Raw genomic sequence first — 23,634 nt, 5'->3', positions numbered from 1 at the left:
ATTCAGAAAGAAAATTTTACTACATCGCAGGCACGTATTATTCAGTCCCCATTTGTTCACCCAGTCAAACCTTTTGATCAGTTTTGTGTACAATGAAGTTACCGCACAAAGCAAGCGTTTCTCCCCGAAGCCACACTGGAGGCTGGGAAAAAAAATGTTGGCTAGTCATGTTCCTACGGTCACTCTGATTCCATCACAGAAATAATCTTTGATGAGAGACTGGCAACATGTTATCATAGAATTTAGCTTTATTACATATATTATATGTATCATTATAGCCACAGAAGGGGTTTCTAGTATGTAGCAAAAACCTCGTCTGGCTTTTTACAACACAGTTATAGGGACACTGTTTGGACAAAAGCCGTTTAGGGAATAAACTTCAAAGTCATTTAATTCACTGTAAAAAGATGTGATCAGAGTTGCACAAACAACGGATGTGAAAGAGCTGAATTTCTAAGTTACATATTTCACTACTTTAAAGGGAAATTTAATAGAAATACATGACGTAAAAGCCATAGATCTGGATATGTTTTTAAAGGAGGAAATATTAAATGTTTCATGTTTCAACATCAAAAATAGCTTTCACTCATTTTCTGGAAATGTTACAACATTTTTTAAAACGGTAACCCTGAAAATGTTGTTGGTTGATTGAAAGATACAATTCAAATGCTCTTGTTATCTTCTGTGCAGAAATATTTGCTTTTTGCAAAACTCTAGAAAATGTCATTCTATAACTGTATTCTGCCATTGCTCACCTCCTGTCCGTTGGGTACAGCTCAGTTGTGACCACATCCAGGGAGTTCCACGCAGAGATACTGAGGCCATTGTAGAGACAGAGCATGAATATCATCATCGACTCGCTGGTGCCAAACCAAAGGAAGAAGCAGCTGATGCCCGATAGCACCATGGAGCCTCCTGCAGGACACCGAATGGAACATCTGTTACGTCTCAGCCACAAAATAACATCATATACGTCACTAGAGGTCACAGCAGATGGAAAGGCCAGCATGACAAGACACAGAGACATTTTCCAAAAAAAACACGTTGCTATTTATATACCACACAAAAAGTCAGAGCAGGTCCTCAGCCACCGGAGAGAATATTACACCATACCTAACATGCTGAGACGGCCTATCTTATCCATGAGCAGAGCAGAGACAATGTTTCCCGGCAGCACAGCCAATGTTCCCAGGAAATTGACAAAATAGACCCAGTAGGCACTGTAATCGTCATCAAACGTCATCTGACAGCCCGTCTTGTTGTGATGGAAGGAGCTGTTAACCACCTTTGAATTTGTTAACTTAGTGTCATCAATATCTGTAAATATGTGAGAAAAGAGGACAGTTAACAAACAGATAAACATGAAACTTCCACAGTTGATTACTTGATGTCCAGACATGTAAAACCTTAGGATTGAAAGACGGTGTACTTCACGTCACTGCATTATTTTGAAAGCAAGGTAGAATATAGGATAGTAAAAGAGAACATGTATTATTATAATAGTTTAAATGTCTGTGGGCCCTACACTCTCTCACCAAACACTCCCTTCCTTCTCATTCTGTCTCTCCTCATTTCTTTTTTACCCTCCACTCTGGAGACACATTACTGGGAGCAAAGGGACTTCATTTCCCATGGGGCATTACCAGTAAACCTGACATGCCCTCACTATTTCCATGTTCAGCGCTTTCCTGAGTGCTGAAGGAAAAATGTTTTTCCACCTTGTGCTCCCACAAGGTCTGATTCAGCTCCACTTCGCTCAGATCATTTCATGCTTTTCTTGCTTTTCCTTTCCTTTCAGTGTTTTTGTCACCCCTGAAATGACTGGATTGAACCTTTGTAATACAGCTAGGATTCATTAATGGTAGAATTTGAGATTTGAATAATGCAGATAATTTGTTCCATGCTAGTTATCAAAAGAGATTGCTCAATAAATTATTCTGCAAGTAAAAGTAGATATGTGATGTGACAGTGATATGATTTATGTCTACATCACTGTCAGCTAATTCATCATTTGCTCTGCTTACTCTCTTGTTAAATACTTCATTGGGAGCTTAGAAAGGCAATCTGTGCTGGGTGAAGAGAGGTTAAGCAGTAATTTAGCAGCATGAAGCTAAGCCATAAATGCTCAAATCCATTCTTTTTTCTATAGGCCAAACACTTTGACTTTATGACTGTCAGAAAGAGATAGAAACACTGACTGGGACGTATGTGAAGGCACAGCGATAAAATGGGATTTTCAGTTAAGTACAGGGAACTCTGTGTAAAGAAGAATTCCCTGAGTGCGAGCGCATTTCACAGGTGCAGACTCACCCGTATTGTAAAAGAAAGAGTCCACAATGGTACAGTTTTTGAAGAATGATCCAACTGAGGAGACATCTTCAAAATAGCAACTGACGAAATATGAGTCGATGAATGTGACCGACTTGAACCTCATGCTGATAAACCTGGGAGGAGACGGGGATGGATGGGGAGGGGGGGTGATTATAGAGAGAAAGATAAAAAGAAGAAGGATTTGTAACAGATATTTGTAACATATTCTTGACTGCAAAGGTGCTGATGCAGAATTACTTTCCTTTGCAAAGATTACAGTGTGTGCCTTGTTAACTGTATCACTGAAATGCAAAGTCACTATTTTCACTGAATGCACAGACTCAGTGAGTTCAAAATAAATTATTGCTGTATATATTTGGACATTCTCTAACTGTAAGCTGCCCTTACAAGTTAAAAACCCTATCTTAAAAAAATAAATAATAAATTTGATTGAAGAAAAAATAACTCTAAGTTTTTCACATACTAACTTAATTAGATTTAGTAAATATGAACTAATATTTAACATTTTAATGCCACCAACACTCAAAGCAAAGACAGAAAGGTTGATGGAGTCTTCCAGAAACAGTGTTCTGGAAGATTCTACAGTCAGCAAATTAACCGGTGACAGTTGAGGGTGTCAGAGTTGGGTATAAAGGGATCGTCCACCAAAAACTTTATCTTTCCCAGCAGGGATAGGTCTTGGCTTACCACTTTGCGCTAAACTCCGTCGGAGAATCATATATCAGTTCATAAGAATATTTCTCTGAAAAATTTTACATGCCTTTCGTGAAATACAGTGAAAAGAAATCTGAGAAAAATCTCACTGTGTAAAGTCTAAGGACGGAGACCCCGGTTGGTTGCGGATCTAGCTTGCTGAAATAAGCAAGGCACTCCCTGAAAAAGACGTCAGCTGGTTAGCTGTGTTTACGAACAATGATTTTCAGAAGTGCTCCTGCAGTGCTGCCTCAAGGCCGAGAAATCCCAACCAAAGTTTAACTTTTGCAACTTTGTATCTGGGTATCATCTCATCTGTAGCTTCCAATGGCAACCAGATAAAGGGACGATGTTACCACAGCACTTGCAACAGGTTTGCTATAAAATACAGAATTGATTAGATTCTTTTTTTAATGCACACCTCTGAACTTCTCTGCGCTTATTCTTCCTCCAGACCTCTTAGATCCTCAGAAGAATTGCTTAAAACTGATCATTGTTCAACATAAACCAGAGAGAAAGGTTGTGCCTTTGTCATGTCCTCTTCAAAGCTTTAGAACAGCCTTCCACTGTCAATAAAATGTGTCCCATCAACAATATATCTAAAGACATACGGATCCTCCCGATATTTCAGTTCCATGCAACATCTTTAATCTTGAATATTTTTGTTATAAATATCTTTCATACACTTTTTTCCTCATCTATTTTGTCCCTTTTGCACACTTTCAAACATTGCTGTCTTATTAATTTCCTTTTTACCGTTTGTTCTGCCATTGTTGTTCCTCAATGCTGTGTGCAGCAATTTTGTTATCTATGGCAGCTTTAACAAGCTTTATAAATAAAAATGACTAGTCAGTGTTAGCCATCTTGTTTAACTAGTGTCCTTAGTTTAGTTAAGTGGAAGATATTTTTCACCACAGCATGTCTGACGTCACAGGACTTCAAATATAAATCTATAAAAATCTGTTACTCTCCACAGTGTCATTGTATTGGTTTTGATTTATTCTATCTGTAAATGGTCTCCAGTGAGAGTGCAAAAATAAAGCAGTATAATAAAGTGTCTTCTCTCTTGCCTTTGTGTAGGCGAGACTCAAAGCAGCAGGAAGAGGAACCGATGTGTGTGTGTGTTTGTTTGTTTGACAAAGAGAAGGAATAAGAGAGATAAGCCTTTTAATTTCCTGGTGGCGGAGGAGATAAAGGAGGCAGGATTAATATTACCTGCAGTGCTTGTTTGTGGGAATGACAAACGATACTGTTATCCCACTATGGGACAAGCAGCTTTCACTACAGCACTGTGCCAAGGGAGGCTCAACAGTTTGAATCACAGTGTGTTACACTGCGGCTGGTTTTAACCCCCTTTCTGTCTGGGAAAAACTGAGAGCTCAGGCAAATATTTACACACAAGCCTGTTTTACCTGTCATTATGAAAGACTCCATTTCTGTGGATCTGATTCTCCAGGGTGAAGTTGAAGGTGAAGTATTCAATGCGCTCGTTGTTGTGAATCTTGACTCTGGAGGCGTACTCGTCGGCCTGAAGGTGCTTGATTACATCTGGGAACCACACTGATAGCCCGTAGAACCTGAAGACAGTAACAGTTTTTGTCGTAAAGTGTGTCACATGTGGCCCATATTAAAGGTTCCCCTAATGCAGGCGACACTGGTCACTTTAAATTCATAACCATAACGAGGGACGACGCTGGGATTTTAAGTGGTTTTAAATTTGCAGTTGCACTCTACTGCTTATTTTGCTGCTGTATGTCTTTGCTCTTTCTCGACTAGAACAGATTTTTTCAACTGTCTGTAACAACTTAAATCTGCATCTTTAGTATGATCTCAGGCTCACAATAAGTGTCTGTATATATTTGTAAAATATTACAAATTATTATTAAGGACCCTTGACATTACTTACAGTATCAAACAGTAAGTAACCTGGAGGCATTAAAATTGGATTCATATGAAATGAATAATCATGGTGTGATTTTTGGTGTGTGTTTTGTATGCTTTTACGTTTGTGTTTGCAGTTTCCTGCCTCGGCCTTTCTTCCCATAGACCCATATTCTCTGAATTTATCAGCCTTCCATGTTGCAGTCATGTCAAAAAGCACTCCCTTCTCAAATTCTAAGGTTTGCATGACAGGACATAAAAACAACATCTGTTCCTTTCCAGGTCCTAAAATTAGGTAAATAACTCACCTATTACAACAAGCCTTTATTCACTTGATAAAAAATAAGCCAAAATGCAAAAGCTGCGTGTGTAATACTAAGCGCACCCTAATGGCTGGTATAGGAATGAAGATGGTAAGTAGCAGCCAGGTGCTGTGAATCAGATTAAAGCACTTGATTAATTGATCATCTGCAATAACCTCGCTGAAACTACTGCTTTTATCAAGCACAGCAGGTGCATTTTATTCACATGACGATTCTCTCTTCAGCCCGTGTTTGTGTCATGAGCGTTGTTGAGTGTTGTTTTGGTATTTGTTGGTGTTAGTTTTTCCATGTTGGGTATTTCTATTCTGTTTCTTGTTAGGGTTCTGTTCACTTCCTCACTTGTTTCCTCAGTCGCTCTTCAGTCAGATCATCAGCTCTACCTTCTTCACCTGTGTTATTTCCCTCAGCCGTCTTTACCCACCAATCACCCTCCTCTGTATTTAAACTCCTGGTGGTTTCGTTCATTCTTTTCCAGATGCACACATCTCTTGTGCTGTTCCTAGTGTCTTGTTTTAATTCTGGCCAGTCTAATCTGTTCAAATTTACTCAGATTTTTTATTTTGTCCCCCCCCCCCCTCATGTTTTAGTTTGATGCATTTCTGGCTTAGTCGGTCTGTATCTGCATCTGGGTCCTAATTCCTCACCACCACCTATATGTGACAGTTTGTGCATTTCTTGTGCATGATCTTTACCTATTTCACACCATTTTTTTGTTTTGTTTTCGGACTTCTCTTGGTCATTTGCCTCTACTTGCCTCTGAGTGTTTGAACCACTGATGAAAGGAAAAGTTTTGGTTTTATCTGTTTATGATATTCCATGTTTTCAGCAAATCTTTAAACTTAAAGTGAACTAGAGACAACAGAAGGATGGATCACACACCATATTGATAGAAACTTTTCTGACTTTGAATCAGTCATAAGGTGGTGAGCTCTTGTTATGTCTCGTGTAAATGTTTGCTTGCAGGTTTTTCCTGAACATCAGGTCCAAACAGGATTTGAAATTTCACTGTGGAATCAAGACCACCAGAACCATCACATTCAGCAAATTTGCTTGTACTGGCAAAAAAGACTTGCATTGATTTTTACTGTCCATTTTATTGGAGAGCTTCTGTGGAATTTCACACTGAGAAAGAGTGCAAAGACACCTTGACTGCTCTGACCTTTAAGCACATGGAAGAACCTGCGGTGACTTAATAATTTCACTTCCACTGCAGGTGCATAAACTCAGCAAAATGTTTCAGAAAGGTTTTAAGACCGCTGGTCACTTGGGTAAAGAATGTGCATACAATCTATGACTGGAAACCCAAGACTGAAATTTTAATAGTTGCGTTTTAGTTTAGGACAAGGCCAAAATGCATACACATGGACATATGTGGTGAAACAAAAACATGCGCCAATGAACTGATTTTGAATTCAAAATCTAATTAGAAATCAAACGAAACCACTCCAGCCAAGTTAAAAAAGCAGAAAAACTAGCATCAATCAATGGGGAAACCATTAGAGCTGAGAGTAATCGGATTTAATATAAAGTAAAAGACATTAACAGCAAATGAAATCTAACTTTGATAAACATGATAAACATTGCGAAAGAGGATCTTTATAGAAGATGTCATTAAGATGGCAAGTAGTGATGAGTCAAGTATCATCCAGTGCAATAGACAGCATTATCAAACAGGATCTAAGCGTCTAATAATAGATGGAAGTGTATAAGAAGAGCTTGAGGAGACATAAAGATAATTTCTTACCCAAAAGACAAAGTAAACCAGACTACAGCCAGTTTTATAGTGTTATCTTTCACTGGATCATTGAAGCATCTCATAAAAGTCAACCAGATCTGTTGGAAAAGGAAAAATCCGTTTATTGGATTAAAATAACCATTTAAAAGCTATCATGAAAGCAGCTAAAAAATGTAAAACAGCATCATACTCCTCTGAGTTCAGCCTTGATCTTGAAGAGGACTTTGAGTACCGGGTTGGCCGACTCATTCTGCATCTCCACCAGCTCGTCCAGCTGTTTGGGGATTTTAATTCTGTTCACCTGCAGGGGGAGACACTGATCTGTCACCTGCTGATGGCACTGCAGCAGTGGCATTGATGTAGAGCAGCGGCCGGCGTTTACTCACGGTGAACACTCTCTCAGGCTCTCCTCGGGAACGCATGTTAGTGTCATGGATTTGTTTGAGCACCATCCAGGCCTCGTCGTGTTTACCCGTCTAACAGATGATAAAGTTGAACACTTTTTACACATATTGAATCGTTGCATCATGTATACTGTACACATCATGATCCCAGAATTCATGCCTTTTGTGGTCAGACCAAGTCAGCTGGTCTGGCTTTTTGTGCTTATACTCTCATTTCATCCAGCGAGTACACTTATTCTGAGCTGTACTGCCTCTCAGTGAGTGCATTACTTTTAGATTTCACAGTAGAATATGTGTGGTTATATAATAAAAAAACAGTTTACATTCACTATGTAAAACATTCAGGACACCTCTGACTATTCTGATTTTTACATATCCATCCATCAATTTTCCATGTCTGCTTAATCCAATTCAGGGCCATGGCGGTGCTGGAGCCTGTCCCAGTTCATTTTCATATATTTTCATTTTTCAATATTACATAAGAGCTTGATGACACAGTGATTTCTTCACTGAACACAGGGCACCAGTATTGCACACTGGAGTCGTTGTGAACTGTTTGTTATTCTTTACTTTAAACTAATAACATTAATCGAATTCTTTATTCAAATCACCGCACTAGACAGTCTAACGTCTGCTTCAAATCAAGAAAAACATCAGGGTATCATCAAGACTTTGAATATCCCGTCATCTACAATAAATAACATCCTCAAAAGATTCAGAGAACGTGGAAACATCTCTGTGTGCAAGGGACATGATCTAAAATCAGTTTTGGATTCTTGTGATCTTCAGGCTCTCAGGCAGCACTGGTTTAAAAACAGACATGATTCTGTCATAGAAATAATTGCATGGACTCAGGAACACGTCTAGAAATCATCGTCTGTGATCATCTCATATGTGAACATGATCCAGAAACACTGCCGTCTTCTCTGGACCAAAGCTCGTTTAAAATGGACTGAGGCAAAGTGGAAAACTGTTCTGTGGTCAGATGAGTCAAAATTGGAAATTCTTTTTGGAAATCACAGACATCGCATCCTCCAGATTAAAGACAACAAGGACTAGAACTGGGGTTGTCGATGTTTGTTTATATAACATGAATGTCTTGTGATATGTGGCTACAGGCTGGTCTGAAAGACAGCATTGAGGCATTCATTAAGGCAGCATATGGACAGGCACTGAGCTAAATTGCAATAGAGGTGTCCAGCCCACCAGATAAGACCCAGAATAGATTGGGGTGGCCGTGGCTCAGCTGTTACAGGTGTTCCTGTACACCAGTCCTATAAAAGGAACAGTGCCCGGTGTCTTCTTCAATTCCGCCATCAGAATGGGATGTCTGCATGGTTGACAGGTTTTTTTCTTTTGCTTCATACATGTTTGGGTTTTCATAAATTAGCACCTTTGAAAGTATTCAGAGCACGGTAGCATCTCTATTAGTTAGTTTTTCATTTATTTGAAATTGCAGCTTCGTATAAGGTTGTGTATAAGTTACATGTTCCTGAATTTGATGTCTTATATCAAGATTTAAATTGGACAAGGACAACAATACTTGTTTGAAAATTGTATTTAACAGATGATTTGACATTGTTTAGTAACAATGATTATTAAATCTGTATTATAACAAGATGAGGTTGATTATTTTTAGAGGTTGTTTTATTGAAACCCATTGTTACAGTGCAGAGTTTTGCACACAATGGAGGTCTGTAATGCAGGGAAATTAAGGGAAAAAGGCCCTGGATACACAGACTGTACGTGTTTGCAGCATTGGACCATGATTGTTTTGGTCTTTATGAGAATGGTTCACAGTAGGAAACGCGTAGAAAATCACCAAGTCCTTCCTTTAGGAAAAATGAAAGTGCTGCCAGTATAACAATATACTCTGTTTTACCTCCAGAAAGAAGCGGGGGCTCTCAGGCATAAAAGTGAGAGCTACGACTGCAGAGACACACGGCAGCGCACACACCACCACAAACACTCGCCAACTGTGGAACTGGTAGGCCGATCCCATGCTGAAACTCCATCCTGCACACAGAATGAGTCGCAGAGAGGGACACAAATGTCAGTCAGAAACAATTAGGTGCTTGACCAGGTCACCAGATGCAACCTGTAATGTGAAAAACAAACATTGAAACCGACACAATAACTGAATTGTATACCTGAAACAGTTTCAGACAGTTTCTTTTTATTCATTCAAGCTTGAACAAATTGAAGGTTCACAATTCAGTCTATTACCAGTGGACAAATGTGTAGTGTTTCTCTGCCACACACTGATATTAATTAACCTTTAAGTCAACGACGTCCTTTGTGTCACTGCACACACTCAGCACGTAAAGTGGTTCTTCTTTGTCTGTTGTAGAAATGCTTTCTTGTAATTGCCTTTTTGGTGACTCCTATGATGTTTGATTTTCCATGTCAGGCCAGTTGTCTAATGTCTCCAGATTGACAATAAGATTATTAAATTAGATTATCAATCAGTAATCAGAATGATTGTGAGGGCGTCTCTAAGTGATTGTTGGGTGTTCTGTGTTACAAGATGCTGCAGGTTGAACAGTCAGTGGAGTGTGAAGATTAAGACAATCCTGTAAAGTTTGCCAGTATTCAAGAATTTGTTTCGTGTGATCCTCTTTGACTTGGAAAGTTAAGCCACAGATTGTTATTTTACTGCATTAACTTTGCCAGAGATACACTCATCTTTCATTAGTCATTGTTTTTTGATAAACAGAAATCTCGAGTGTCATAATGGAACATTGTATGCCAGTTTTTTTATCTTGCATTGAAGCTTAACATAACAACTGATCATATGGACTCCGTTTCACAAAACTTTTACTATTATTTAAGCCACTTTATCATCAGCATGTGCTGATGGCAACTAAGGGTGAATTTTTAACTACAAACCTCTTCTGCAGTTTTTTTTTTTACTGTACAAGCTGGTGAGGAGTGCCTGAACACCTCATTAGTGTAGTACCCATGAGGCTTGTCTTTTAGAGGTTGATACTCTCAGGCTCGCTGAAGGATGTGACCCACATTCTGTTTTTCTTGAATTTGGCAACATGTATACACACTACTGAGAACATAGCAGATCACAGAAGTAAAGCAAAACTCAGAATTGTCATCTAATTGGTACAAGTAGTGCAGTAGCAGCATGAGAGCAAGTGTATACATTTTTCCATTTTCTGACTTTTTTAAATAGTGAATCCGCTGACAGCTAAAATAAAAATGCATTACTGAATGCACAATAGACATTCAATCTGTTGAAACTCAAGAAATATAACTATATTGCCATACTATGAATGATAGCAAACATAAAAAAGACATCAGTGTTTAAATGTTTAAATTATACGTTGCAGTAATTTGAATATGTGTCCAAAAATGTTTCTGGATGTCAGCAGTGGAAACAACTAGGAAACTGATTATTCAAATCTGTACTTATCTGCAACATTATGTACTAACATAGATCCACTTTGTACCTTTTAATTTAAGTTTCAAGAACTTTAAGCATGGAGAAATAAAAAAAGCATATATATATCTGAGCAAAATAATGCTCTGAAAGATTCCCAAAGTGGACTAAAACAATATGCTCATGAGTATTTCTAGTTGATCATACCATAATAAATAGTGGGACCATTTTATGAGAAAAGCTAATGATTTTTGAATGGGAGCCTAAAGGAACCAGAGATGCTCTGGGGTCAGTGCCTTGTAGCTGTTTTTATGTCTCTATTTTACTGGCTCAATTCTTTTCTACAAGCTATTGTTGAGATCCAACTATCAAATCAGTATTTGCTTCCTATTAAAGGAGAAACTTTTAAGGTCAAACTCAAAAGTGTATATCTGCTTGGTTCCAAAAAATACTGCATATTGTTGAGCAACAGTTTGTGAGAAAATAGTCAGGAACTGCCGTGTCTGAATTCTATTCATTTGGTGTGATCAAAGAATCAGCATCAACATGTTAGTAAAGACATTGAATGGGATGTGAGTGTATGTGTGGCCTGTGGGGCTGCTCCAGCCTGTATGAGTACAAACCTCATTAGGGGGATTACAGCTATAATGGACTGGAGGGGATGGCTGACTGATTCAGACAGTCAGCAGGATTTATGTCCCTACTCTACAGGAAGTGAGCACCGCTAAAACACACATTCAGCACGCACGCATAAACACGCACACTGTCCTTGGTCATTGTGCATGTTTGCACATGAATTTTAAATCATAGATCTGTTCATGATCTCACACACACACACTCACACAGAGAAAAGACATTGACAAAGCCGACTTACATCCATCAATGCATCACATACATAACAGGTAAAGCTGGACACAGCGGGCTACAAGCATTTTGTTTGTTAAAATTAGCCTCTTTTCTCTGTTAGAGCTTAAATATCTTATAGAAAGACAAAGTGGCACTCTCTCTAACACACACACATACACTTATCTGGCCTTTGTCCACCAGTCAATGCGGAGAGCACTGCGGCGGAACCTATTACCCACACTCCACTGCATCTTGGAGTAGAAATGTGTTAAAACACTGGCGTCTGATCAATTGACCTCAATTATGAGCCCCTGCAGGCATTCTTACGGTCACTCACACAAATAAAGTTTGTGGCTTTTTTAAGATGGAGGCTTATGGGCTTGGGTACATCATGGAACGTGAGACACAGATCTTCGTTCATGTACCTCTGAGCTTCTGCACACAAGAACTTAGACATTGCATACCTCCACCATGTTGGGAAGAGCGGAAGAAATTTGTAAGATTAATAAGTGAAGAATGAACCCTGAAACGAGAACGATGTCCAATGCTGTATGTCACAAAATGTAAGTGGAATATGTATAATAAATTGGGTAAATAATCTGTCAAAGCAACATGAGCTGTTAAAGAAATGTGGCTCTTCACACAGACATCATGAAAAACAAAAGGGCTCACAAAATGAGTACATAATTAGTTGTTGATTAAGGAAACAAGACTTTAGAGCTCCTGTATGCTAATACAGTATTACGTAAAACTGTATTCACATACAGTCCTAACATGATGCTTGGAGATATTTTTGGCCTGTTTGAAACATGATGTGCAGGCTTTAAGTTGTTTCAAACTAAACTTTTTAATAAGCTATCTTCGATGCTTCTCTTTTACTGGTACTTTTTGTGGTAAATAAATGATAATTCATTAGGTGACCCTGAAAGTCTGTTGGGGGATCTCCCGTGATGCACCTCTGGTCACTCTACATGTAAATATGACATTATTGTTGTCATTAACTTGTGTTTCTCTGCAGGGATCACTAGTCTGGTGTTATGGTGCTTGTTGTCCCCTCTTTTCTGTCCTCTCAACCCCCAGCTGGTTGAGGCGGATGGCCACCCTTCCTGAGTCTGGTTCTGCTATAGGTTTCTTCCTGTTAAAAGGGAGTTTTATTCTTTCCACTGCAGCCTCGTGCATGCTCAGATCAGGAGATTGGGATTGAGGAGATGTTTCTAAACATTGTTTACCATTACCATTGTTACCTTAGATAGGCAGCTTTTTTTTAAATATATAAAAATATGATTGGCTCTATATAACTTGGACTAGGTTGGAATTTAATTAATTGGATTTTACCATATTATGACTGTATTACAATTAATTGGAAAATAATTATTTTAAAGTGGACTGTAAGACAATATCATGTCATATGACATGAATAGATTACGTTTTTTAAGAGATTGTTTGTCATTACCTTGTAGTTTTCATATTTATTCATTTCGTACTAAGCATTATGTGTGGAAAATTATGCAATGGTGTTTACTGTGCATAGAAGAAAAAAGAAAACATATTTCACTCCATGGTTACAACAGCTTAACAAAAAAAATTAAAAACAGTGTTATGTTGCCAGCCAAGGAAACCCTAAATGCCCATAAGTCACTGTTTGGGGGTACACTTTGTGTTCAAAACCAACGCTGTGGGCTCCTGACCAAGTGTCAGTTTGTGATGACATGGAAGTTAAAAAGGGTTGGGCCTTCTGCTGTAACTGATGGGTGGACTTATACCGCTGCCTCTGTCTCTCTCTGAAATGTTTATGCCTGCTTTGTATGTAATGTTGTCTTCATTGGTCTTTCGTGGCCAAAAAGAGGTATTAATTACCTGAACTAGTTTTTCCTAACATGTTAAAGAGACATCGTTTCCTCACCCCAGATAAGAACACCGCTCAGTAGTGGTACTTAATCAACCTGGTGTCTACACATCTATAGAGCCACAGACTCACAGACCAGCAGAGACAGTGTCCAGGAGCAGACTTCATTATATCTGATCAACATCGCCCTGAAAATGGGAAAAAAAAATTGCATCCCCTATTCTCCCCGTCCTCTTTTACACTATCTCTCCCTTTGCTCTCTCTGCCTCCCTTTAGCTCTCTGCTGTATCCCTTCACCTTTCGATTATCCCCCAACCCAGGCCACATAAATCAAGTGAACTCTCCACCTCTTCTCCCCCCTCCTCCTTCTAATCTCTTTCTCTGCCTTTCTTTCCTCATTCTCAAGCGTCCGCAGCAGATTGATTTCAATTTAATCTTCTTTTTTTTTGATGTTCTGACACACACCTCCTCCCTGCTCTGTTATTCTTCTGCATATACTCTGTATACAATATGGGATTTGCTAAATGAGCCAAAATTGTATCTTTTCCATTTTCAAGGCCATATACACATCCATGAAATCAGCAAAATGTTTATTATGCATATCATATGCAGTGTGAAGATCACAGCATGTTGCTCCTGCACAATTTTAGTCATGCTAAAAAATAAAAAAAGACATTAATCTAACTGAACACTTTCTGCTGCCTGTCTGATACACCCCCGTGCAGCTCTGTGTACCGATTTTGTGATCAGTTTACTGTGCCTGATCGTGAAGGCTGACATATGCTTTGTTGGTTTTTCTGCTGCAGTTTTCCACCTTCACAGCCACAGTCCATCTGTTTGTTGTCTGCACCCCTGGAGGCTCTTGATTTTTAACTGATCCCCACAACTGGAGAAATATTTCCAAAGCTGTGCTATGTGTCATGGTAGTGTGTGAGCTTCACATTGGCAGAAGAGTAGAAGTGACCACTGGAGATGAAAACCCCAGTGCATCAGCCTATTTTGCCCTTACTTTGCTGTTTCAGCCACTGTACACTGTGAACCATGTGTACTCCATTTTTATGTATATTTGTCAGCAATTTTCAATTATCTTCCAAACGTTTCCTAAAGGAGCTTATAACTACTCCTTTTGTCAAGCATACAGTCCAGGTTTCATGTATAAATAGAGGCCCATACTCTTGAAATGTGTAACCCTGACGCTGTTATTAGATTATCACATAACAATACCGATGCAGCCTTTTTTTGTTTAGTTTATTCCTCTCATTTGGTGATCCAAAGGTCATTTTTGCTTTTATGACCTTTCCACTGGACTTTTGTAAAGGATTTTATTCTGGTCTCTGGACCAAAACTAGAGAGCTTAAAAATGGTAAAACTTTCTGCAGCAGCATTTTGAAGAAGTTGATAACTTTCTGTTATTTTAGCGTAACTTGCCCATGGCACATTTGCTCATTTGAAAGCCATTTTGAAGTAATTTGTCTTTTACTTAAATGTTATCTTTTAAACTAGAATGTATATCATATTAAATAGTATGTAGACACATCCTACAGATGAGAGAAAAGCATCTTTGAGATGTTAAAGATCCAGTGTGTAGAATGCATCAACATCTAGTGGCACAAAAGGCTAATAGCAATCAACTGAATACCTCTTGACTAACTCGTTTGTCCTTTATGGGATACGGTAGTGATATAGCCCGAAGGACAAATCTTTAGATATAAATAGGTGACAGATTTCCATAAATAAAACAGAACCAATGTGGATCTTTCAGTCCTTCACTGAAATGGTTCTACTGTTAGTTCTAATTATCTAAATCAGGTCACTTTTGCTGTTAAATAATTTTCTTTTCATTATTCTGCTACTATTTTATGTATTTCTCTTGAAAATACTTTCACCATATTTAAAGGGAAAACATTATATAATTCAGGTTTCAATCCCAAATTCAGATTCAGATCCAGAAAATTCAGTCTCCCGAATCCAGCGCAAGATCACCGTTTGGAATTTAGAAAGTATTTTTGGCTCTCATGTCAAAGTTGCATAGATATGACTGATACATTAAGCCAGGGCGGTAACTCACCATAGTGTGGGATAATGGCCCAGGCCATGGCTGAGGCGTAAATTCCTCCAATCATCCAGAACATGCACAGCCAGCTCAGATGCTCCCCTCGCTTCTCCCGGGCCAAAACTTCCGCAAAGTATGAGAACACTATCGGCACAGCTCCACCAATCCTGCAAATTTGGTTTGCCACAATTAGCTACACATAGTGCTTTTCTTAGATTAAGGCATGCATCAAGGGGTGTGTCTACGGAACTGATAGATAGATAGATAGATAGATAGATAGATAGATAGATAGATAGATAGATAGATAGATAGATAGATAGATAGATAGATAGATAGATAGATAGATAGATAGATAGATAGATAGATAGATAGATAGATAGATAGATAGATAGATAGATAGATAGATAGATAGATAGATAGATAGATAGATAGATAGATAGATAGATAGATAGATAGATGGATAGATAGATATATGACTTTATTCATCCCCGAAGGAGGATTATGTCATCATAGCAGTAAAATACAGTAGAATAAAAAACTGAGGTAGAAAAAATTCAAAATAAAAACAGAATGGGATAATTCCCCTATCGTTTGTCCAGTGTTTTGTGGAGGGGGTGAAAGAGATTGTCCATGATTGCCAGCAGTTTAGCCAGCATCCTGTCATATTCATATTCTTTTAATTTGATCAGACAAAAATCAGGATTCTTGCAGTTCTATTTTTTGTTCTGCTCCCTTTGAAAATGAGCTTAATTATTTTTTTATTTTTAAAGAGCAGATTTCCAAACAAAACTACATTTTTCCATTTTTTTTTCCCCTTCAGAATAATATCTGTGTGAAACAGTAACATTGTCTACTCCATCTTAACTTTAGTTTGGAATCGTGCAGGATATTACTGCCATGATGCATCTTTTGTTCTGTCCTGCAATGTTTCTGTGCTTTTAAATCAATATCTCCACTGCAGAAACGTTGTCTCATACTACACAGTACAGCACTGATCCAATGACACTAATGAAAAAGCTGCACTGAGCTGGACCATCAGTGAGGTGTCAGAAGAGTCAGCAGAGGCCCATCTGTGACTGCAGTTATAATAATCACCATACATTTCTTTTTCTAAAGCTAAAATGGATTTATTTCAGCTTTCTTGAGACAAATACAGACAAAGACGATAGTTATTTCTGTGGGTTAACAGCTGTGAAATAGAATAAAGCTACTTCTCATTCTCTCTAAATTGCCTCAGGATATACTTTTTGTTAAAAATGCAACTCTAACATAAAAGTATTAGTTTTTTTTTTGTGTTGTTGTTTTTTACATCTGTACAATATCAGTCTTTTCTTTCTGGTAGCATGCAACATTCATTGGATTTTTTTGTAGAAATGTAGACTTCTTTATGATAAATAGGAGCCAGCAGACAGTTTTCTTAGCTTAGTATAAGGATTAGTAGCAGAGAAGTATCAGTAATACAGTACTATGCATAAGTCTTGGCCCTCCCCCCATTTCTTTATAAACTGTCCAGAAAATGGAAAAAGATGAAGCAATTTACTGAAAGAAGTCCAAATATGAATGTAAATACAATACATAAAAGGCAAAAATGTAGTTTTACTATTTTAATGAGCTTTAAAGTCAATATTTGGTCTGAGCTCCTTTTTTCTCCAACACTGCCTGAACCCTCTGAGACAAGGTTTCTGTAATTTCTTTAAGTAGTCTTCAGGAATAGTTCTCCAGGCTTCTTGAAGGACACCCCAAAGCTCTTCTTTGGATGTTGGCTGCCTTTTGTTCCGTTCTCTGTCAGATGATCCCACACTGCTTCAATAATGTTGAGGTCCGGGCTCTGGGGAGGATTCATCCCTCCATAAGACCTGTTGCCACTGATTTTCAGTCTACTTCAGTGTCATTTGGCATAGCTCAGCCTTTTCTCCCCATTTCCCTTCCTTAAGAATGGCTTCTTGATACCCACCCTTCCATGGCTATTTCTGATGAGGCTTGGGCCAACAGTAGATGGATCAGCTGAAGGTCCAGCTGCATCTCTCAGGTCCTGTGTCAGGTCTTTGCTGGATTTTTTTCCTCTTTCTTAAGGACATCACTTTCAGATACTGTTCATCTGCTGTAGATAGTTTTTTAGGCCTGACACTTCTTCTTTTGTCCTCCACTTGTTCAGTTTCCTCAAATGTTGTAGGGACACACTGCTCACCCTGCCCATATATGTTAAGTTTTCAGCTAATAGCTCTTTGGGAATCACCTTGTTGGAGCAAAAATACTATTTTCTGTCTGTCAAACTGTGTTATCTCTGGTGCTTTTCATAGATGAAACTGAAGAAATGAGAACAAATGATGTGTCTTTGTGACAGGCTGCTGGTAACAAAGTGCCTAAAGATAAAATTAAATGGATTATTTGCTAAGTTGTCTGTTATATGTAGAAACAAGACTGGTTCATCCCTGAAGTTAGGTGCTTTTACTTGAATGATTCATACAAACACAAAAAACTCATTATTTCTGGTACAAGGACTAAATTGTAAATGACGGCAAAAAAAAACTTCACAAGTAATTCAGAAAGCCTGGAGAACTATGCAAGATCAAGTCTGACTGTTAGAAAGGAAAATAATAATGGAGGAGTCGCTCAAGATTTTCGCACAGTACTGTTTTAAATTTATATTGTTTAATTCATACTAAATTTTTAAGCTTTTATTTACAAAAGATCAAAACTTCTGTATGTAATGGACAGCAGACATTACATGAATTTAAAGCCTGATTTGTACTGTACAACTAGTTGTCACATGACTTACTCAAGCAACCAACTATGACATTTTTATTTCTACTGTGATTGCATCCACGCACCTTGAGCTATTTCATGTGAATGTGAAGAACATGGAAACTGTCTGTGCAAACACATCTGAATGTTGCAGGCTGAAATGAATTCAAACTAAACCTGGTTTTCATGGGATTATACTTGATAGAAAAACCTGTGAACATGATATTTCAAAGTTGTTTAATTTTAATATTTCTTTCAGATCAAACAAACTAACATTTAACAATGAAATTATGACAATTCTCTAAAAATGAAAAAGATTCCCTATTTTAGCCTAATTTAAAAGATTACAGAAACTGTATCTGTGCAATTTGACCAGATGGTACTTTGAATCTTCCTTTCTTTCCTGTTTGCTGAGACGGTTTATAGTATCAAAGTTAATGAGGTAAGGTAAAGCTTAATGAAACAAGCAGCATCTAGTTAAACTGGCAACAGCACTCAATGCCAGATTGTGTTTCTCCCAAGATGGAAATCTCAGCATTCCTTTGGTTAGCTGTTACCCTGTCACAAATGCCACTGCAGATACAAACAGTGCAGATCTGTTTGCTCAGGCACTTTTTCACAAACATGTCACGTATTCCTCAAGGTATAAGTACAGTCATAAATATCTTCTTACACAACAAACTTGCCTCTGCATACAGGTTGAGAATTTAGCATAAAACAGCATAAAAGCGATTAAATATTTAAAGTCATTAAGATAGAAGCTGCTTTCCAGGCTGAAACACAGACTGCAATTAAACAGAAGTAGCTGCAAGCTGATACAGACTGAACCTGTATGTTGTGATGGAACTTTATGAAGGTGTGCACTCATCATGCAAACAAATCAAACTTAGGACTCTTTAGTACACCAGCTTGATTTACATGCTGTTGTTATGACACTTATCTGTGGTTAAAGTTATATGCTTTGAGTTGGTCACATGAACACGTTAAGGTCCTTAAAAGCTAAGTCTTATTTTAGAGTTTTGTCATCAGACTTAAGTCATCACCACTGGAACTTCTGGAGGTTCATATACTGTATGAGCAGACTGTCAGATGAATGTGATGGGATGTCATCTATCAAGGATGAGGGCAGCCAAGGAGACCACACTAGCGTTAAAATGCACAGATGTTCATTTATTGTGCTCGGCTCATTTCTGCAAACGTTTCTGTTTCGCTTTATTCCTTCCCCCGCACCCCACTCAGGGGATGAGGATGGGCTGATGGCAGGCAGTTACAATAACCTCTTGTCATATACTTTGACTTTAGAGGAGGGGAAACAGCAGGGGAGCCGGCGGGAGGACAGCACAGGCTGCAGAGGGAGAAATCCTCAGAGTGGGTTTCAAAATCTTGTGGAGGGAAGGATGAACAGGAAGACAATTCTGAAGAGAAAAGTACAAGTGAACTCACCCAAAGCCAGACACCATGCGGCAGAAGAGGAACGTACTATAGCCTTGAACAAAGGAGGAGAGGAAGGCGAAGAAAGCGTTGACAGACAGGGATATCAGCAGGCACTGTTTGCGGCCCACCTTGTCTGATAGACCGCCCCAAAAAAAGGCTCCAAACATCATCCCCAGATATACTATACTGCCTGGAGAGAGGGAAGACACAGAGAAAGAAAGAAAACGTTCACATCTGCAGTCAGTTGTCTGTAAATCAAACTGTTGAGTGAAGAAAAACACATTTTACAGTTTGGAAAGCAAAACTCAAAGAAGAAATTCAGAGACAGCTGAATTAAAACCAAAGCGGACTCGATGCACATTTCGATTGAGACTGTAAATAATCAAATGTTTTAACCAATTCTAGCTATCTAGGTTGTTTTTAACAAAGTTTGTAATTACCTGTGATGAAGTTACTCAAATCTGATGCTTTAGCCAAACATGTAAGCGACATCCAGTCATCATCAATGAACGCACATAATCAATATAAAATGTAATCAAAATAATGTGATCTAAATATATCTGCACAAGTGCCTGATTTGAATAAAGCTTTTTTTTTTTCAAATGTAGACATAAAGCTTCCACGTGCAGAATAAGCTATAACCAGGTGTATTTACAGTGCTAGGTGCATCAAGAACATTTACAACCACTTCTCAGTCCAGTTTCACCTGAAAACTAGTATTGTTGGAAGCTAGAAGACTGCAGGACCAAAAGAGTGATGTCATAATTACTGTGGAAGGTTTGACAACGTGGGAAAGAAGGGAGTGGCAGGGAAGTAGAAAAGCCCACCGTTTGCCAAAGCTTCACTATATGGCAGATTATCTCCTTTGTGGATATAATGGAGATAATCGTGGTGAATGGGTCAGTCGGAGGAGTCAACTGAGCTATGTGCTATATATTTATTCATATATGAAGGTGATGTGAACTGACACACTACAGTCTACCTGTGGATACACGTTCTGTTACCCAGAACCATCAATGAAGTGAAAGTTTAAAGATATTTGAAAATGATTTTAAAATTTTCTTGGCTAATGAACAGGTGAGCCATCTGTCCATCATCCTGTCCTCGTTCATAGGTGAGTATTCACCAATCAGATCAATACCATAGAGACGGCTGGTGAATCAAACTCCTACCAAAGCCAGTCAGGACAAGAACAAAAACATCTTTCCAAACAGAATCATATTGACCGCCGACACAAGCAAAACGCCCCACAAGTAGTGTAGAACTCTGACTTTGACTGGGAAGAACTATACTTTGGCATCAAACGCAAAGGATTATAAATGGTGTTTATAATCCTCCAGTGGTAATATTTGAATCTGAGATACATTGTCCCCGTCATCTGCAACTACTGTAGACAGTGACTCAGTTATTTGGTGCTGGGCAGATAGTACAGAGAGTGGGTTTGTCACCGCTGCAAGTTGTGAGCATAAAAACAAAGTGTGAAAAGAGCAGAGGAGCTGCAGAGTCAGGTGATAATTCTCTGAAAACTTGTGACATTGCAGGTATGGGTGTCCTCATAATGCAGTAGCCTGCTAAAGATCACCTTAAGCATTAACTGGAACTTTCATAGTGCCTCAGTGGAGGAAGTGAGCTGTAGAAGGTGGCTCTGTTATTTCCAGCTATTGACGGAACACTGACAGGCTGTATAAAATGTAAGTCTATATAAATAGCACAGCAACAATCGATCAGTTGAACTTGGCTTGGGGCACTTCAACACACCAGACTGAGGGTCCAGTCCATAACACTGTAGATCAGCTTGACTTTGTTTTGACCGCACTGAGTGTTTGGTATTCCATCGTCTCTCTAATGACACTCGAAATGTCTGAGTTAAGATCAATTCCACTGTCCAGGACAGGCAGGATCAGTTTCAGATAAACATTATGCACCACATCACAAAATGTTACAAGAGTTTCCGTTTGCATTTTGATTAATATATTGATAGATATCTAACATGGTAAATTGATATGCCTTTTGTAATGACTGGCAAAAACCCATTTTATTGTGATATAATCCTTTCATCTGATTTATTCATTTGTGTGGCTCATTTCAGTGTGTACATTTTAATCTCAGTTTTATAAATACACAGTAACTTACTGGAACAAACTATACACAATCTCTGACTGCATAAAGAAGAGAAAGAGGAAATGTTTAATAATCTAAAATAACCTGCTGCATTCTTCATCTTAACGTTACAAAATACAAATAGCCAACCGAGTTTAAATATATTTCCACAGATTACACAAAGAGTACATACTGAACAGCAAGGGAAAATGCATTTGTGTCATACTTTGAATGCCTGAGACGCAAAAAGGAAGTTTTTACCACTTTTGTATAATTAATTTAAGGAAACCATCGTGCTCTTTTTAACGTTTTGTTTAACTGTTGCTTTTTATTCAAAGTAACAAAGTAATTTCTATATAGTACACCCTTAAGTGTTTAACGTAGTGAAAGGCATTTTTCTTCAATGGATGAAACATCCCTGCAGCAATAGCAGGTCTGCCTGGTGTGTAGTCAGTTTGGTTAAAGGCATTTTTAGAAGATGTATGAACTAGCAAAGATGTCGTAAACTTAAATATAAATATTGCCATAAACTAATTCACCGTGTTTTTTTTTCAGAACTGATTTTGTCTAATTTTCATTGTGTCATTGAATTACAACCAAAATAAAAGCCAAAGAAACTGTAAAAACTGTACAAAAATCCCAGTTTGTCATCAATATTGTTTTGATTTCATTGGCATAAATCAAATCATGATATATTCATAAATGTTTCATTTAATTATTACAATATCATGATTACTGTCAATATCAAATATATTATGACACTAATATCCCCGATAAGTCCTACGAATAACAATGTGAATCAGAAAATAATCAGAAAAAAGCCTGCAACTTATAAAGAAACCTGGTACTCTAAGCAGTTGTAATACATAAATAGTAGATAGTCATACTGTATATGAACTATCCTGCATCTCTATGCAGTAAACCCAAAAAGGGAAGAATAAGTAAACAGTACGACACAGAATTAGAAAACATTCTTTGCCTTTTTCAAAACTGCAATGCTTTCACACATTTTTTGCATTATACATTACATATAAATTACATATGAGGTTTACAGTTGAGTTTGTGACCCAGATTAACCCCTAAGAATGTTACTTTAAATACCCGGTCAGACGTAACCCCATCTATAACTACTGTGAGTACATCATGCTCCTTTTTTTCCAGATTTAGTTTTCATCAAATTTAAAGATAAAATCTCATTAAAGCACTTCTAAATTTCAGACATTTTACGTAACCATCGAGTCAATAATCATTAAAGTAGCCAGATTAAAAAAAAAATTTGTACCATCTGTAAACAGAAGAAACTGTAATATTTTGAACACAAATGTCATTGATATATCAAATAAAACAACACCAAGGCTTGTAGGCCCCCATATTTAACCTCCCATTAAATTTAAAGCTCTTCAGGCACGAATCCAGTTTGATTGTCTATAAATTAAATTATCTGTCTGCTGATTAATGTTTCTGAGCAGAAAAGGATGATATGGCACAGTGGTTGACCTCGCAGTTGTGTTTTTAATTTTGGGAATTTGTACCTTTAGCTTCCTATTCGAAGGAAGGTGGGGTCGTTTCTCTTCCTACTCCCCAGCAGAAATAGCGGTCGTGGACAGGGGTGAGAATCGTCCAGCCAATAAACAAGTCTACTTCAGACTGTATGTGCTAATAAAAATGCTAATGCATGTGGAAGTGAAGATGCAATTGCTTGATGAGGCATCAAGCACCACAAAGAAAGCTGGCAGAGGAAAGCAAGCATTGTCTTTTTTTTCCCCCTCGCTGCGTTTGTGGTGATGGGACAGATATGCTTAAAGTAGACGGTCTTATCACACTGCGCAGACATGATGCTGAGAGCAAGTGA

General features: G+C 38.1%; 1 protein-coding gene across 2 annotated transcripts in view; it reads right to left on the bottom strand.

Moving 5' to 3' along the window:
• Window positions 1–23,634, bottom strand: part of LOC140277283 (synaptic vesicle glycoprotein 2C-like) — a 53,278-nt gene that overhangs the window by 4,754 nt on the left and 24,890 nt on the right. For both annotated transcript variants that reach the window (XM_072372249.1, XM_072372250.1), the window contains exons 3-12: window positions 19,692–19,872; window positions 15,519–15,670; window positions 9,250–9,383; window positions 7,350–7,439; window positions 7,154–7,264; window positions 6,973–7,061; window positions 4,437–4,601; window positions 2,311–2,444; window positions 1,114–1,317; window positions 756–915 (exon numbers count right to left, since the gene is read on the bottom strand). In XM_072372249.1, the coding sequence (XP_072228350.1) occupies window positions 756–915; window positions 1,114–1,317; window positions 2,311–2,444; window positions 4,437–4,601; window positions 6,973–7,061; window positions 7,154–7,264; window positions 7,350–7,439; window positions 9,250–9,383; window positions 15,519–15,670; window positions 19,692–19,872 (1,420 nt within the window). The remainder of the gene's footprint in view (window positions 1–755; window positions 916–1,113; window positions 1,318–2,310; window positions 2,445–4,436; window positions 4,602–6,972; window positions 7,062–7,153; window positions 7,265–7,349; window positions 7,440–9,249; window positions 9,384–15,518; window positions 15,671–19,691; window positions 19,873–23,634) is intronic.

This window comes from Leuresthes tenuis, unplaced genomic scaffold, assembly GCF_036924035.1.
Source record: "Leuresthes tenuis unplaced genomic scaffold, fLeuTen1.0.hap1 SCAF_19, whole genome shotgun sequence".
Lineage (NCBI taxonomy): Eukaryota > Metazoa > Chordata > Actinopteri > Atheriniformes > Atherinopsidae > Leuresthes > Leuresthes tenuis.
The sequence above is the reverse complement of the archived record's forward strand: the minus strand, read 5'-3'. Positions and strand labels throughout refer to the sequence as shown.